This window comes from Octodon degus, unplaced genomic scaffold (assembly GCF_000260255.1).
Source record: "Octodon degus isolate 3935 unplaced genomic scaffold, OctDeg1.0 scaffold00205, whole genome shotgun sequence".
NCBI lineage: Eukaryota > Metazoa > Chordata > Mammalia > Rodentia > Octodontidae > Octodon > Octodon degus.
Genome location: NW_004524781.1, coordinates 927,131 through 939,289, shown reverse-complemented (window position 1 = coordinate 939,289; position 12,159 = coordinate 927,131). Strand labels below are relative to the sequence as shown.

Below are 12,159 nucleotides of genomic sequence, written 5' to 3'. Positions count from 1 at the left end.
AAATTGAATAAAGATCTTCAAAATTTTTCTTAAAAAAAATAAAAATAAAAACCCAAAATAAATAGTTAGAATTAAAAGCATAAATTACATTTATGCATCTGGCCATGTTGTTTAAAAAAAAAAAAAACAACAACATGAGCCAGGTGTGGTGGCACACATCTGTGATTCTAGCACTCGGCGGGGGGCTAAGGCGGAGGACCGCCATGAATTTGAGGCCAGCCTGGGCTGCACAGTGAGCTGAAGATCAGCCTGAACTGCGCAGTGAGGCCTCGCACAGCCCAAGAAGAGCGAGAAAAGGCGGGACTGCGAGGGCTCCCAGTGGTGGACCATGTGCTGCTCCCGCACGAGACCCAGCACGCGCCCGTGCGCGCACACGCACACACCTGAAGTGCAGAAGTACACCCGAAGGGCAGCCATATAGATATATATATATATCACGTTCTCAGATCTTTTTAAAAGATTTACCTGAATAGTGTACTGGTTATACTCTTTCAGATAGCTTTGTTCAGAAATTGCATTGTCATTTGGAGGAGCAGAACCAGCATGTGGGCATGTTGGGGTGTGTCTTTATTGTGGGGGAATTCGTTCTGCCTCTGTGCACTTTGCCCTGCTCTCAGTGCCAGATGTCCCTTTGGTTTGTCCCTGAATGCTTTGGAGATTTCTGGTGCTGCCTCCTGGGCACCAGGCGCCCAAGTCAGTGGGTACTTGCCTGTGCCCCCGCCCCTTGCAGCCTCTGCCTGCCTCTGCTGGGCCACGGCGGCTGCTCTGGGATCAGACTCTCAGCTATCTTGTCTGTCTTTGGCTTCAGCTCTCCTAAGTAGACATTTGTGAGGAAGTGGGATGTGGAGAAGTGTTGAGCAGGCTGGCAGTCGGCGGCTGTTATACGAGAATTATTGTTTACCCAAATACCTTGGAAAACACACCTAGCCTTCTCTTTCTCTGTGCTGAGCAGAGTGTAGAAAAATTGAAATACCTGGTAAAGCCAGTATTCGTAAGGCTTGATTGTTGCCTGTGTGGACCGTCAGCGGGCTGCTGTCAGTACGCAACAGCGTAGATAACATCCGTTCCTTTAGAACCGAGGCTCTTGCTGGAAGCGTCTCCTGGGCATCAGAAACAAGGGCTCTTGCCCTTTGGTTACCTGATGCTGCTCTGAGAAAACGCGTCACGATGGCCATGGGGGTGCGGCCCCATTTCCTGCCCCTTTCCCAGGCCCAGAGAGGGGAAAATGCCATTGCTAGACAGGACGCTTTGGAGCTGCCCGGGCCAGACCCAGACTCAAGACCCTTGGAGGCCTGGTTCTGTGGCTGGTGTCACCAGGTGCCTCGCCCTTTCCTAATCCGCCACTGAACCCGGCCTGCTCTGCATAGCAAGATGCAGAGGGGAGGCTGGAGCCCTCGAGATTACACACAGGATGCTTTCAGGGCTTTCCGACAGTCGGGACACTACTTCTGTCCTAGTTCTAGAACTTCAGACACGGGATGCAGAAATAGCAAACATTGGCTATTGGAATTTATCCAAGACTGGAGTGCTGCCCTCCGTGGCGCTGGGCTTGCAGGCTTAAGACCCGTTTACTCTATCCTTCCTACTGAGGGAGGTTCCAGGATGCCCGAAGGGCAAGAGGAGGACTCCGAGAAAAGGCAGGGCCTGGGGTGGGGCAGATGCCAGGCATACCCATTTCAGGTTGGCTCGTGTTCAGTTCTAAGAGCATCTGAAGTATACAGAACCTGCCCGTAGGACTCAACCAAGAGATCACATTCGGCTGTAAGCCAAGGCGGTTCTGCTTGTAAGGAGAAGGAAGAAGCACTGTGGAAAGGCACAGGAGTGGGCGCCTTAATGGGCTTCCGTACAGCTTGGGCGTGAGAGAGTTGAGATGCAGATCCACGTGCTCTGCCTGGACTCCACTGCACGGTGGCCGTGCCAGAGCGGCCAGCAGAAAGCCCTGGCAGACATGGGTGCTCTTCGCCTTGGAGTAGCCGAGATTGCTTTCACACCAGACGTCTGAGGAGGATGAAGGTACAAGAGGAGATGTACTTCTCTGTAGTGCTCTTCATGCATGGAGTATCCTACCATCCTCTTACGAAGGATTCAGAAAAAGACAAGGGCAGGGGCACCTGGAGCTCTGTGTGAGTCAGGTGTCTGTCCTGGTCCCAAAGCACCCACCAAGAAGTTTGGGCCTTGGGCCACCCATCATCTCGTTATCTGTTTCCTCACTGAAAATGCTAGCTTGCACCAGATCGCGAGGTCATGCTTGGACATTCACGTGAGAATGGTCAGCGCTATGAGAGCTGCCAGCCCTGCACACTGTGGTGGCGCTTATGAGAGCGAGCCCCGTGAGACAGCGGAGTCCCGGGACGCAGTCTGTCCCGCTGCCTTTCTCTCCCCCGCTGCCTGGTGTGGGTGGCCACTTGGCTTCTCCCCTCCCATCCCCGACAGTGACCAGCCCCTAGGGAGGGGCGACCCTGTCACTGACGTCTTGAAATACTGGATGAAGGTGGTAAGGGCCAACAGCTGGTGTCTGTCTGTGTAGTGTGTTTCGTGGGCTGCGTCCCCTGAGCTTGGCTAATGTCACACTGCACTCGTGCTGTGTGATGCTGGGTAGAGGAGCAGCCCTCACATCCACAGCAGGCCCAGTGGCCCGCCGAAGTCCTCCACTGCCCTTAGTGTGTCGCCCTTAGTGAAGAGAGCTTCTGGCCAGGCACATTCCAGCTGTGCACACGCCCTGGCCTGATGAGGTTTGCTCCATTCCAGGGGAGGAGAAAGCACCTGTGTTCTGCTGTGCGTGCGCTGCTCGTGTCTTGGTAGCTTGGAGAAGCCCGTCATAGGTGGTGCTTGCTTGGGGACTCTCAAGGCAGTGTAGGTGGCAAACTGCTAGTCATGGGCCGTTCGCGGGGCAGGGATTGCTTCTGGGCCCTGACCAGCTCAGCACAGGGAGGTCCTGCCTGCAGACTTGCTTTCTGCTGAACCCAGATGGTCGGGAAAGCTGTGTGTCGGAGGAGGGAGGAGGCTCCTGGGGGTAGGGTGTGACTCCCCAAGCCCTGCAGGGTTTGTTGTGACACCGACTGGAGGTGCTGGTGTGAGCCAGTGCAGATGCCAAGGCCTCTGCAGGGCACCAAGGCCTCCACAGGGGGAGCAAGGTGGGCTTCCTGTGCACCTGGCGGGCCCTCAGCCTGGCCTTGGCTTCCTTCCCTGCCTTCCACAGCTGGCATTTTAAATGGCCACCTTTTCCTCCTCCTCAGCCTGGGCAGTGAGGAAAGGCAGAGGGAACTGAGGGCTAATGGGCGTTAAACATCCAGGGCAGCCACCTAGACTCCTCGCAAACCATGGAGCCATGTCAGGTTGCCGAGTCCCTTCTGCTGAGCTCACGAGAGCCCCTCAAGCTGTGCCTGGCTTTGTGTCAAGATGCCCACAGAGTTGCAAGGGAGGGTTTGTCCCCTCTTCTCCAGAGCAGTGTGATATTCGTGCCCGCACCCACCCCCTCCAAGGTGGACGCTCCCGCCTGCCATCTTCTGCCCTCTGCCCTACTCACGCCTGGCACACACCAGCCATTCTGTAACAAGCTGATAAGAAGCAGAACCAACCCGGACATCTCGGACCACAAATGAAATGGCAGCTGGAAAAAAGTGATGGTGGCAGATCCTACATGAAAAAGTTTGGTTTTCTGAAACAGGGTCTGGCCACATAGTCAGACTGGCCTCAGTCTTGTGCTGAACCACCTCCTGCCTCAACCCCTCAAGAGTTGGAATTTCAGGCGTGGGCCACCACACCAGGCAGAAATATTTTTAAGATAGTAAGACTTCAAAAGGTAAATCATGTTAGTATGTTTTTAATTGTACAGATTTATATTTTGTAAATACTGTGGCTGGGGATATATAGCTCAGTGGGTTAAGTGCCTGCCTGGTGCGCACAGGTCCTGAGTTCAATCTCGAGTACCAAAAAACCCCTTACTGTGTTAGCCCTTGGAAACATCAGCAAGTGCCATTTCCCTGTCTTCCCCTCAGGCACTAGGACAGCCTGGTGGTGCCCTCCTGGGTGAAGGAGGCCTCGGGCAGTGCCCAGGGGCACCTTCTCTGCAGGGCTCCTCCAGGTCTACTTTCCTCTTGGGCTTTGTCTTGGCTCTTAAAACTTCTGCATGGGCTGCATGTGGCCCACTGATGGGGCTGTGGGGACGAAGAGGGCGCAGGGCCGAGAAGCACATGCCCTCTGCCTGGCAGGCCCCCGGCAGCTCCGTAGGTGCTGACACAGAACCAGTCGTTAGAGATGCAGTGTTTGGAGAGCACTTGGTTCCCACTCCCAGGGACATGACAGAGGCCGCCTCAGCCCAGGCCTCCACACACATTCTCAGTCACAGCCCTTTGTCACACAGCCTGTGTCCCACCCTGTCTGAGAGCGCCCCATACTCTGTGCTGCTCTTGGGCCACAGAAACCCTGTTAACGCTGTCTGATGTTTTATGCATAGAAGCTGACTTGGCAGGAGGAGCACAGCAAGTGAGGAGGGAGAGTGAGCACCCAGCCGGGGTCGGTGTGAGCTCTGCAGTGACTCCAGAGGGGCGTCCCTGGGCTAGGCTGGTGCAGGGGGGCAGTGTCTCCCTTGGGGAGCCTGAGCCTGCGTTCAAGTCTGGGCACAGCGGCGTCTCTGGACTCTGTGCTGGTCCCATCTGCCCCACACCACCACCGTGAGCACCCCTCCTTCTGATGCCCTGTGTTGTGAAGCACTGGCCCAAGGTCCTAGTTTCCTACTGGGATTACTTTGAGAACTTGTGTAAGCAGCCCCTCAAGGGCTCTGGTAATGTGGGTGACGCTCCCAAGGCGGTCCTGCTGCACAGCCAGGCTGGAGCTGTGTTCTTCCTGAGGTCCTTAAGCTGATAGTTGGACTCCCGCTGAGCTCCTGGGCCGGGCTGGGACGCTGCCAGCTTGGTGGCATCGCGGCACCCTTGCTGGTGGGAACCACACTCTGAAAGCCGCAGCACTGCATTCCAAAGGACAGCTGTGACCACAGTTTATAGACAGAAGAGCGTTGCACTGGCGTGGAGGCGGGGGAGGGGACGTGAGGATGCAGGGTAGTCGCATCAACTCCGTCAGCAGTGCCTTCGCCGCCGCGGAGCACCGAGTGCTGTAGTGGGACTCCCCACCGCGTGCCCAGAAGGGAGTGGACCCTCTGCTTACTGGGAGCTGTGACGCCGCATGCCCCAGTTCTGGGCACCTCTTCTTCTGCAGCCTGCTCCATCACAGCTGCTTCTGAGGCCCGGGCGCCCTCTCCCGCTCTGCTGGAGTGCAGTTCACAGCTCCAGCAGTGACGCAGAGACCAAGTGAGGAAGGTGATGTTGGCCACGTCACCCAAGGCCTGAAGCACTGGCCCTCGGAGTGCGGTCCCCGACGGGCAGCTTCCGCACCTGAGAGCGTGTGAGACCCATTGCCAGGCCTGTGGTGGGAAGAGGGTCCCCGGGCAGTGCACTTCCAGCTTGTCCTGCAGGTGACACTTGAGTTTGAGGAGCCCTGGTTTAGGGAAGTGGCGGGAGCTTCGGGGGCCTCTGGGTCCCAGGCTTGGGAGCAGGGAGCAACCCCCGAAGATCCATCAGAGATGGCGGGTAAAGGAGGCCGGGGCTGTGGGGCCTCACTCCGCAGCAGGACAGCCTAGGCAAGGCAAGCCCGAGCGTGGAACGGTTGTGCTCTTCACATTTCTTAGGGTTATGTGTTGCTTAACCACACCTCAGTGCATCCCAAAGCAAAATTTCAGGCTCCAAAACTCAGGAAGTTGAGTTGCTTAGGGCCCTGTGGGTTCCGGTGCTGTGGGTGACGCTTCTCTTCCCCTTCTAGCTGGTGACAGGAGTGTGGGAAGGCAGGTACGACTTCTTCTGCCAAGGCACACGCAGCGCCGGAGGATCAGACACGAAGGTACTGTCTCAGAGTGTTTGTTAGATAAGCCTTGCTTTTGAGTCGAGGAATTTACACAAAAGATAAAACGGACCATCACCTCTCAAGGGTGGAGTGGTGGTGCAGAGACAACCCAGCTTCCACGCTGAGCTTCCACACATGGGCTCCTGTCTCCACCCAGCCCCTGCAGGACACAGTACGGGCAGGGCCTAGCCCCCACCGAGTCTTTGTCCTTTCTCTCTGTCTCTTTGGTCACCTGCTCCACCCCAGCTCCTGAAACAAGAGCTGCTTTCCTGTAGTTTCTCTCACTAACAGGGTGGCAGGTGACGAGGTTGTGAGCTGGAGCGTCTAGCTCCTGGTTTGAAGAGGGTCCCTGTTGCCAGTTCTGTCCCCCATGGTGCCCAGCGTGTTCTTTGGCTAAGGCCCCTCACGGAGAGACCAGAGGCTGCAACACCTCGACGGGCTTCCCTGGGTTGCCTCTGGATTCTGGCATGTCAGTGGAACGCATCAGGAGTAACGTCAGAAATAACCACTGAGGATAAACCAAGTCTCCTGACCCTCCTGTAGATTATCCGTGTCCTCTGGTGGTACTACTTCTCCAAACTCATAGAATTCATGGACACCTTCTTCTTCATCCTGCGCAAGAACAACTACCAGATCACAGTCCTGCACGTCTACCACCACGCCTCCATGTTCAACATTTGGTGGTTTGTGATGAACTGGGTGCCCTGCGGCCACTGTAAGTGCTGGCGAGGGGGCGCTGTGGGGACGGTGCGCACAGCGGGCTGCGTGCACGCGCTCAGAACGCTGCCGTTAGTGCACGTTTCTGGGTCACACTTTCCAGCTGTGTCTTAGTTACTTCTCTCTTACTGCTGGGACAAAATCCTGACACTCAAAGGACAGAAGGCTTATTTAGCTCACGGTTTGTGGAGGTTTCTGTCATAATCGGCTCGCTCCAAGGCAGGGTGGCACAGGGAAGAGGAGCAACAGTTCTTGACTGTTGAAGACAATAAAAGCAGCAAGAGCAGAAGGGGGGAACAAGCCTCTTCCTGCCACTTTTATCCTTATCCAGACTGCAGGGATTAGGGCGGTGCCAGTGCAGTCAGTGGACGGATCTAGTGGTCACCCACCCATAGTCCCAGCGTGGCGCTAGAAATCAGCCGCAAACCAGATTCAGCTGCTTCCACAGATGTTCTGTGGAAGTCGGTGAGGCCCGGGGGCATCCAGGCAAGCCGCAGCAAGCTTCGTGTCTGCGTGGCTTCGTGCTAGATCGCGGGGCCTGTGTGCACCAGATGCTTGCGTGAGTGAGTGTCCTGTGCTGGTGGGACAGGCGAGGCAGGGGCCAGCCTGAGCCACATCCAGGAGGGTGACACACATCCAGGCCGTGTATCGTAGAGGCGGCTGTGCCTTGGCCTTTCGGCGTGGAAGACGCTTGCCTGCTGGGCAGACCGGAAAGGTGCGGCCACACCATGCACTGAGCACCAGGAGCTCAGCTGATGGTGTGCCACCACGCTGGGTACACGGTGCGTCAGGAGGTCTCCGCAGAGCGTGCGAGTGGTGCTTCGCAGGGTCTTCTATGACATGCACTGAGGTTTGATGTCGCTTCTTTTAAGGTTGGAAAGCTTGTAGTGAAGTTAGGTTGTCACTTGGGAATTTTATCAAGTGGCTCAGTTATATTTTTTGAAGAATTTGAAAATCTTTGGTCTATTTGTAGGTGTTTCTTGCCTTAACATGGCACTGCCCTTGATTAAGTCAGCGCACCAGATTCGCAGAACCGCAAGGTTTAGAACTAGGACTTCCCAAGTACAGCCCCTTCAGCCCTAGAAACCAAGGTCCTCGCTGCTCGGTTGAGCTCCTTTCCTGTCTGGCGGTCCCCCATGCTGCCTTGTCACTGTGGCCTAACCAGCCAATTCTGGTGGACTCCCCCTCCTTCCACTTGAAGGGTACCTCAGTGATGGCCAGAAGTGGGCCTGAGAACGAGCATAACCGGTATGGGGCCGGGGACAGTTTCTGTCCCAGCCAGGAGCAGCAGCGCGATTGCTGTGAGCGTTGTGCCCCTCTAGCTGAAGGCAGGAAAGGCAGTGGCTTTGCCTCGCTGTCCAGTGTCAAGAGCCAGTGGCCCCCTCTCTGTCACCCTAAGGAGCCGAGTTGCACTCTATTTTGAGTAAAAACCAAGACTCCAGGTCTGCATTCTGGGAAGTTATTGGAAGGTGGTTCCTGCACCTCTGCAGGCCAGGGCTTGTGCTGAAAGGGCCCACTTGGAGCCTCCAGACCTTAGCGACGCCCCCCCCCCCCCCCCCCCCCCCGTCTCCACTGACTCCCCAGGCCCCCAGGAAATGCGCTTCTTTTCCGGGGGCCGGGACCAGTCCCAGCCCAGGCGCAGCGTGGGCCGGACCCTCTCCCACCCCCTCCCGCCCCCCCCCCCCCCCCCCCCGGCCCGCAGAGTAACACGTCTCAGACGGCGTCAGGAAGGAACAGCTGCCTGCAGGGCTGCGGGGCCTGAGAGCTGAGCCTGCGGGTGCCAGCCAGGTGGGGCATGTGAAGTGGAGGCTCCTCTGCTAGAGGCCGCCCCAGGGGCTGTGTGCCCACGTGGAGGCAGAGTCCGTTGCATGTCCAGGGGTTCCCAGGCAGCAGTGCCGCCCAGCTCCGTCCCGAAGTGTCCTCGTGCAGAAGGCACCTTGGGCGACGCTTTACCTGTTGTGTGTAAGATGCTAACGCAGCTGCTCCCAACCACCTCTGTTCCTGCAGCTTATTTCGGCGCCACGCTTAACAGCTTCATCCACGTGCTCATGTACTCCTACTATGGCCTGTCGTCCATCCCCTCCATGCGCCCGTACCTCTGGTGGAAGAAGTACATCACACAGGGGCAGCTGGTGAGTGCCGGCCCCTTTGCCGGCTCCCTGTTCCGGACACACCTCTCCGTGGCTTGCTGGGGTCCGACGTGTCCCTGCTCCACCTCTTCTCATGGGATCCAGTTTAACTCCTGGAAGTAGCAGGTCAGGGAGTGCTGATACTGTGCTGGTGAAGAGACTGCCCATGACACATGGCTGGTTTAATTGTGGGAGGAGGAATTCCTTTCTCTGTTCAGTGCCGCACAGGCCTGTACACACACGTGTGCGCAGGTGTGCAAGCCCAGGCTGTGTGGAGCTTGTTGGGCGGTGAGACTTGCTAAGAGGTGCACCATGGCAAAGAGGCAGCTGGTGGTGAGCCCCACTCCCGCCTCCAGGAAGGGCCGGCGCGGGCGGCACTTTCACACCAGGCGCCCTGCTGTCTCCCTCCTCCCTCCTCCCCTTCTTTGCGGTGTCAGGGATGGAGTGCACAGTCTTCATGTGAAGCTACATCCCTAGCAGTTTCCTGGGCTGAGCTGGGACAGTGATCCTCCTGCCTCAGCCTTCCAGATGCTCAGGTTGAGGGGTGTGCTGCCATCCCCTCTCAGACGCTGTTTGTGAACCTTCCCACGTCACCAGTAGCCTGCCCAGATCCCTAGTGCCTGTTAACACGGCTCCTGCTCGCGGCCCTGACGTGCAGTGAACACTTTCTTGTGCTGCGCTTCTGCCCTGGCTGCCATGGGAGTTGACCCCTGCTGTGTGGTGAGGACCTGCGTTACGAGCCCCCAGTGGCCGGCTGAGAGGCGTAGACCTCATGCCCTCGGCCACGCCCTCGGCACCCGCTTGGCCTTCTTGCCACAGTTTTCCAAATAAGCTGCTTCAAATCCTACAAGTCAGTATTACAAATTATTCACAAGTAATGAGAGAAAATCTCCAGGGCTCCTGTGTGCTTGTCCTGTCGCCAGCCTCTGCCGGCTGCTCCGCGGCCCTGGCTCAGGCGGCTCCCTGCAGTCGCTGTGTGCGCCCCGGGGGTGCAGTGGGAGGTTGAGTCCCACGCACAGCTCCGGCCACAGCCATGCAGACGAGAGAGGCAGGGCAGCCTGGACGGTCTCCGTGCGGCTCTGCGCTAGGGAGCGAGGCCTGCCCGTTCTGTGTGGGCCTCTTCTAGACACCAAGCCGAAGAGGGGGTGACAGGCAGGAGGAAGACACTGTTGACCAGGAACTGTGGGGAATGGCACGCGTCCGCCAGCGGCCAGATGCGGTGCATGCTTCCTCCCGCGTCCAAGCCTCCCTGCAGCTCTGCCCGCTCCCAGGGCGCTCTCCTCAGGAAGTGCCTACGGACAAAGGCTGTTGTTAGCCAAGAGGAGCTGCTGTCTGTTCATCACCATCAGCAAGGCGGAGGGTTTGGGACAGGGACAGAAGGCCCCGTGGGCATGTGGCCTCCTCACACATACCCTGCACCCTCCCTGTCTTTTGAGATGTTTAGAGCCCTTGAGCTTTGGGGAGGTGGTTGAAACTACTTGGAGGGGTGCAGGGACCCACAGGAGGTATGGCCTAGGGTCAGCAGAGCAGGGCCCCGCAGCTACAGGGGGAGTGTGGCGTCCCCGGCTGACCGCCTTCGTGGCCCTCCCTCAGGTGCAGTTCGTGCTGACCATCATCCAGACCACCTGCGGGGTCGTGTGGCCGTGCTCCTTCCCACTGGGGTGGCTGTACTTCCAGATTGGGTACATGGTCTCCCTCATCATCCTCTTCACCAACTTCTACCATGAGGTGAGTCCTGTCGTGAGATTCAGTGCTCGGCTCGCTAGTAGAGCCCCACCCCCCCCACCGGCCTGTAGGGCACTCACGGTGGGGTTCCACGGAGGCACGGCCCCGTCCATTCTGCACCCTGGAAACATGGTGTGCGCCAGGGCAGACACCACGCTGCTCCCCTCCAACCCAGGCACTCTCTGGAGGGGCTTTTCAACTCAAGCCTCTACTGGCTGCCCTGAGCATCAGGGTCCTGAGAGCTCAGGGGAGTCGCATCCCCATCCTCGGCCTTCCTGGCCCAGTACTCTTGCTCTGCTTAAGGTTGGGGCCCAGCTCTTTCCCAGGATGGGGTGGAGGAGGTTTTGCTCACAGGCAGGTTGGGGGCAGATTTGTCTCTGAGGAAGCAGACCCTTTGGCACTAGGTGCTGTGGTCTCCTGCTTTTGTGGTTTGGTAGCTTTGCTGTCCTCTGACTTGGGCAGACGCAGGGGGTCTGGTAGAGCCCCCGTCCCCTGGGTCACAGGGGACAAGAGGACAGGAAAGCCTGTGGGGGAGCAGCGGCGGGGCTCAGGCTCTCCTCTGTGTGCCCGCACTGCTGCAGCTCCCTGGGTCGCGTCGTGGCTCGATGGAGCACCCTTGGGATCGGCCCCTCTACGGTTGCTGCGGCTGTGTGCACAAGCCAGGCCCCGGTCAGGGCCGGGAGCTGCTGTGGCCCTGCACCGGGCCCTTCTAGGGCTGAGCAGGCCTGGGGGAAGGGGCCTGCGTGGCTTTGTCTTGGGCTAAGCCTCAGCAAATAGGAGCACCATTGAAGCCAGGGCCGAATTGTTTATTCAAGGTTGCTTGGGCACAGCTGCGGCTGAGTCACTTATGGGTGAGTTAAAAGGAGAGCAGGCCTTGTGCCTCGTGTGCTCAAGGCTGCGTGTGCCCGTCTGCGTTTCAGACTTACAACAAGAAGGGGGCCTCCCGATGGAAAGACCACGCAAAGGACCACCAGAATGGCTCCGTGGCCGCCGTGAATGGGCACACTAATGGCTTCTCCCTGGAGAGCAGCGTGAAGCCCAGGAAGCAGCGCAAGGACTGAGCGTGCTCCGCACACCCTGTGATTGTAAGCACAGCCGTTGTGCTCCTCGCTGTTAGCAGCTGCTGTTCTAGTCGGCCTGCAATAGTGTGATTCGTGTAGGGCCTCCTCCATCCGTTCAAACCCCTCGAGTACGCACGCCCGTTGTTATCCACGTAGGCTAAGGTCTCTCACGTTTCTGGGCTCATTGACCCCGCGCTAGACTGTGGAAAGGGAGTATTGTAGTATATGACACTGCTGTTGCCTTATTAGTTATAACATGATAGGTGCTGAATTGTGATTCACAATTTTAAAACACTGTAATCCAAACTTTTTTTTTTAATTATAGATCATGCATGTGATTGTAAATGTAAATTTGTACGATGTTGTTACAGTAGAGAAACACACATGCCTTAAAATTTACAAAGCAGGGCCCAAAGCTTATTAGTTTAAATTAGACTATGTTTCAAGTTTGTGTTCATTTGTAATAGCTCTGTTTAGAAAAATCACAGATGGAGATTTATGAAATGAGCGTGACGCGTAAGTCCAAGTGACATGCAGATGTGAAACCAGAAACGGCACCTTCAGCTTTCGGCCAAGCAGGCTCACCTAGTGGGGCAGTCAGTGCAACTTGTTCACAGACCGTATTTTTTTAT

The 12,159-nt window shown here is 57.1% G+C and overlaps 1 protein-coding gene across 2 annotated transcripts in view; it reads left to right on the top strand.

Moving 5' to 3' along the window:
- The window catches only part of Elovl5 (ELOVL fatty acid elongase 5), a 77,400-nt gene extending 65,736 nt beyond the window's left edge, over nucleotides 1–11,664 (top strand). For both annotated transcript variants that reach the window (XM_004644616.2, XM_023704819.1), the window contains 5 exons: nucleotides 5,815–5,892; nucleotides 6,439–6,610; nucleotides 8,620–8,744; nucleotides 10,335–10,469; nucleotides 11,387–11,664. In XM_004644616.2, the coding sequence (XP_004644673.1) occupies nucleotides 5,815–5,892; nucleotides 6,439–6,610; nucleotides 8,620–8,744; nucleotides 10,335–10,469; nucleotides 11,387–11,527 (651 nt within the window). In that variant the 3' untranslated portion in view covers nucleotides 11,528–11,664. The remainder of the gene's footprint in view (nucleotides 1–5,814; nucleotides 5,893–6,438; nucleotides 6,611–8,619; nucleotides 8,745–10,334; nucleotides 10,470–11,386) is intronic.
- The last annotated feature ends 495 nt before the right edge of the window (nucleotides 11,665–12,159 follow it).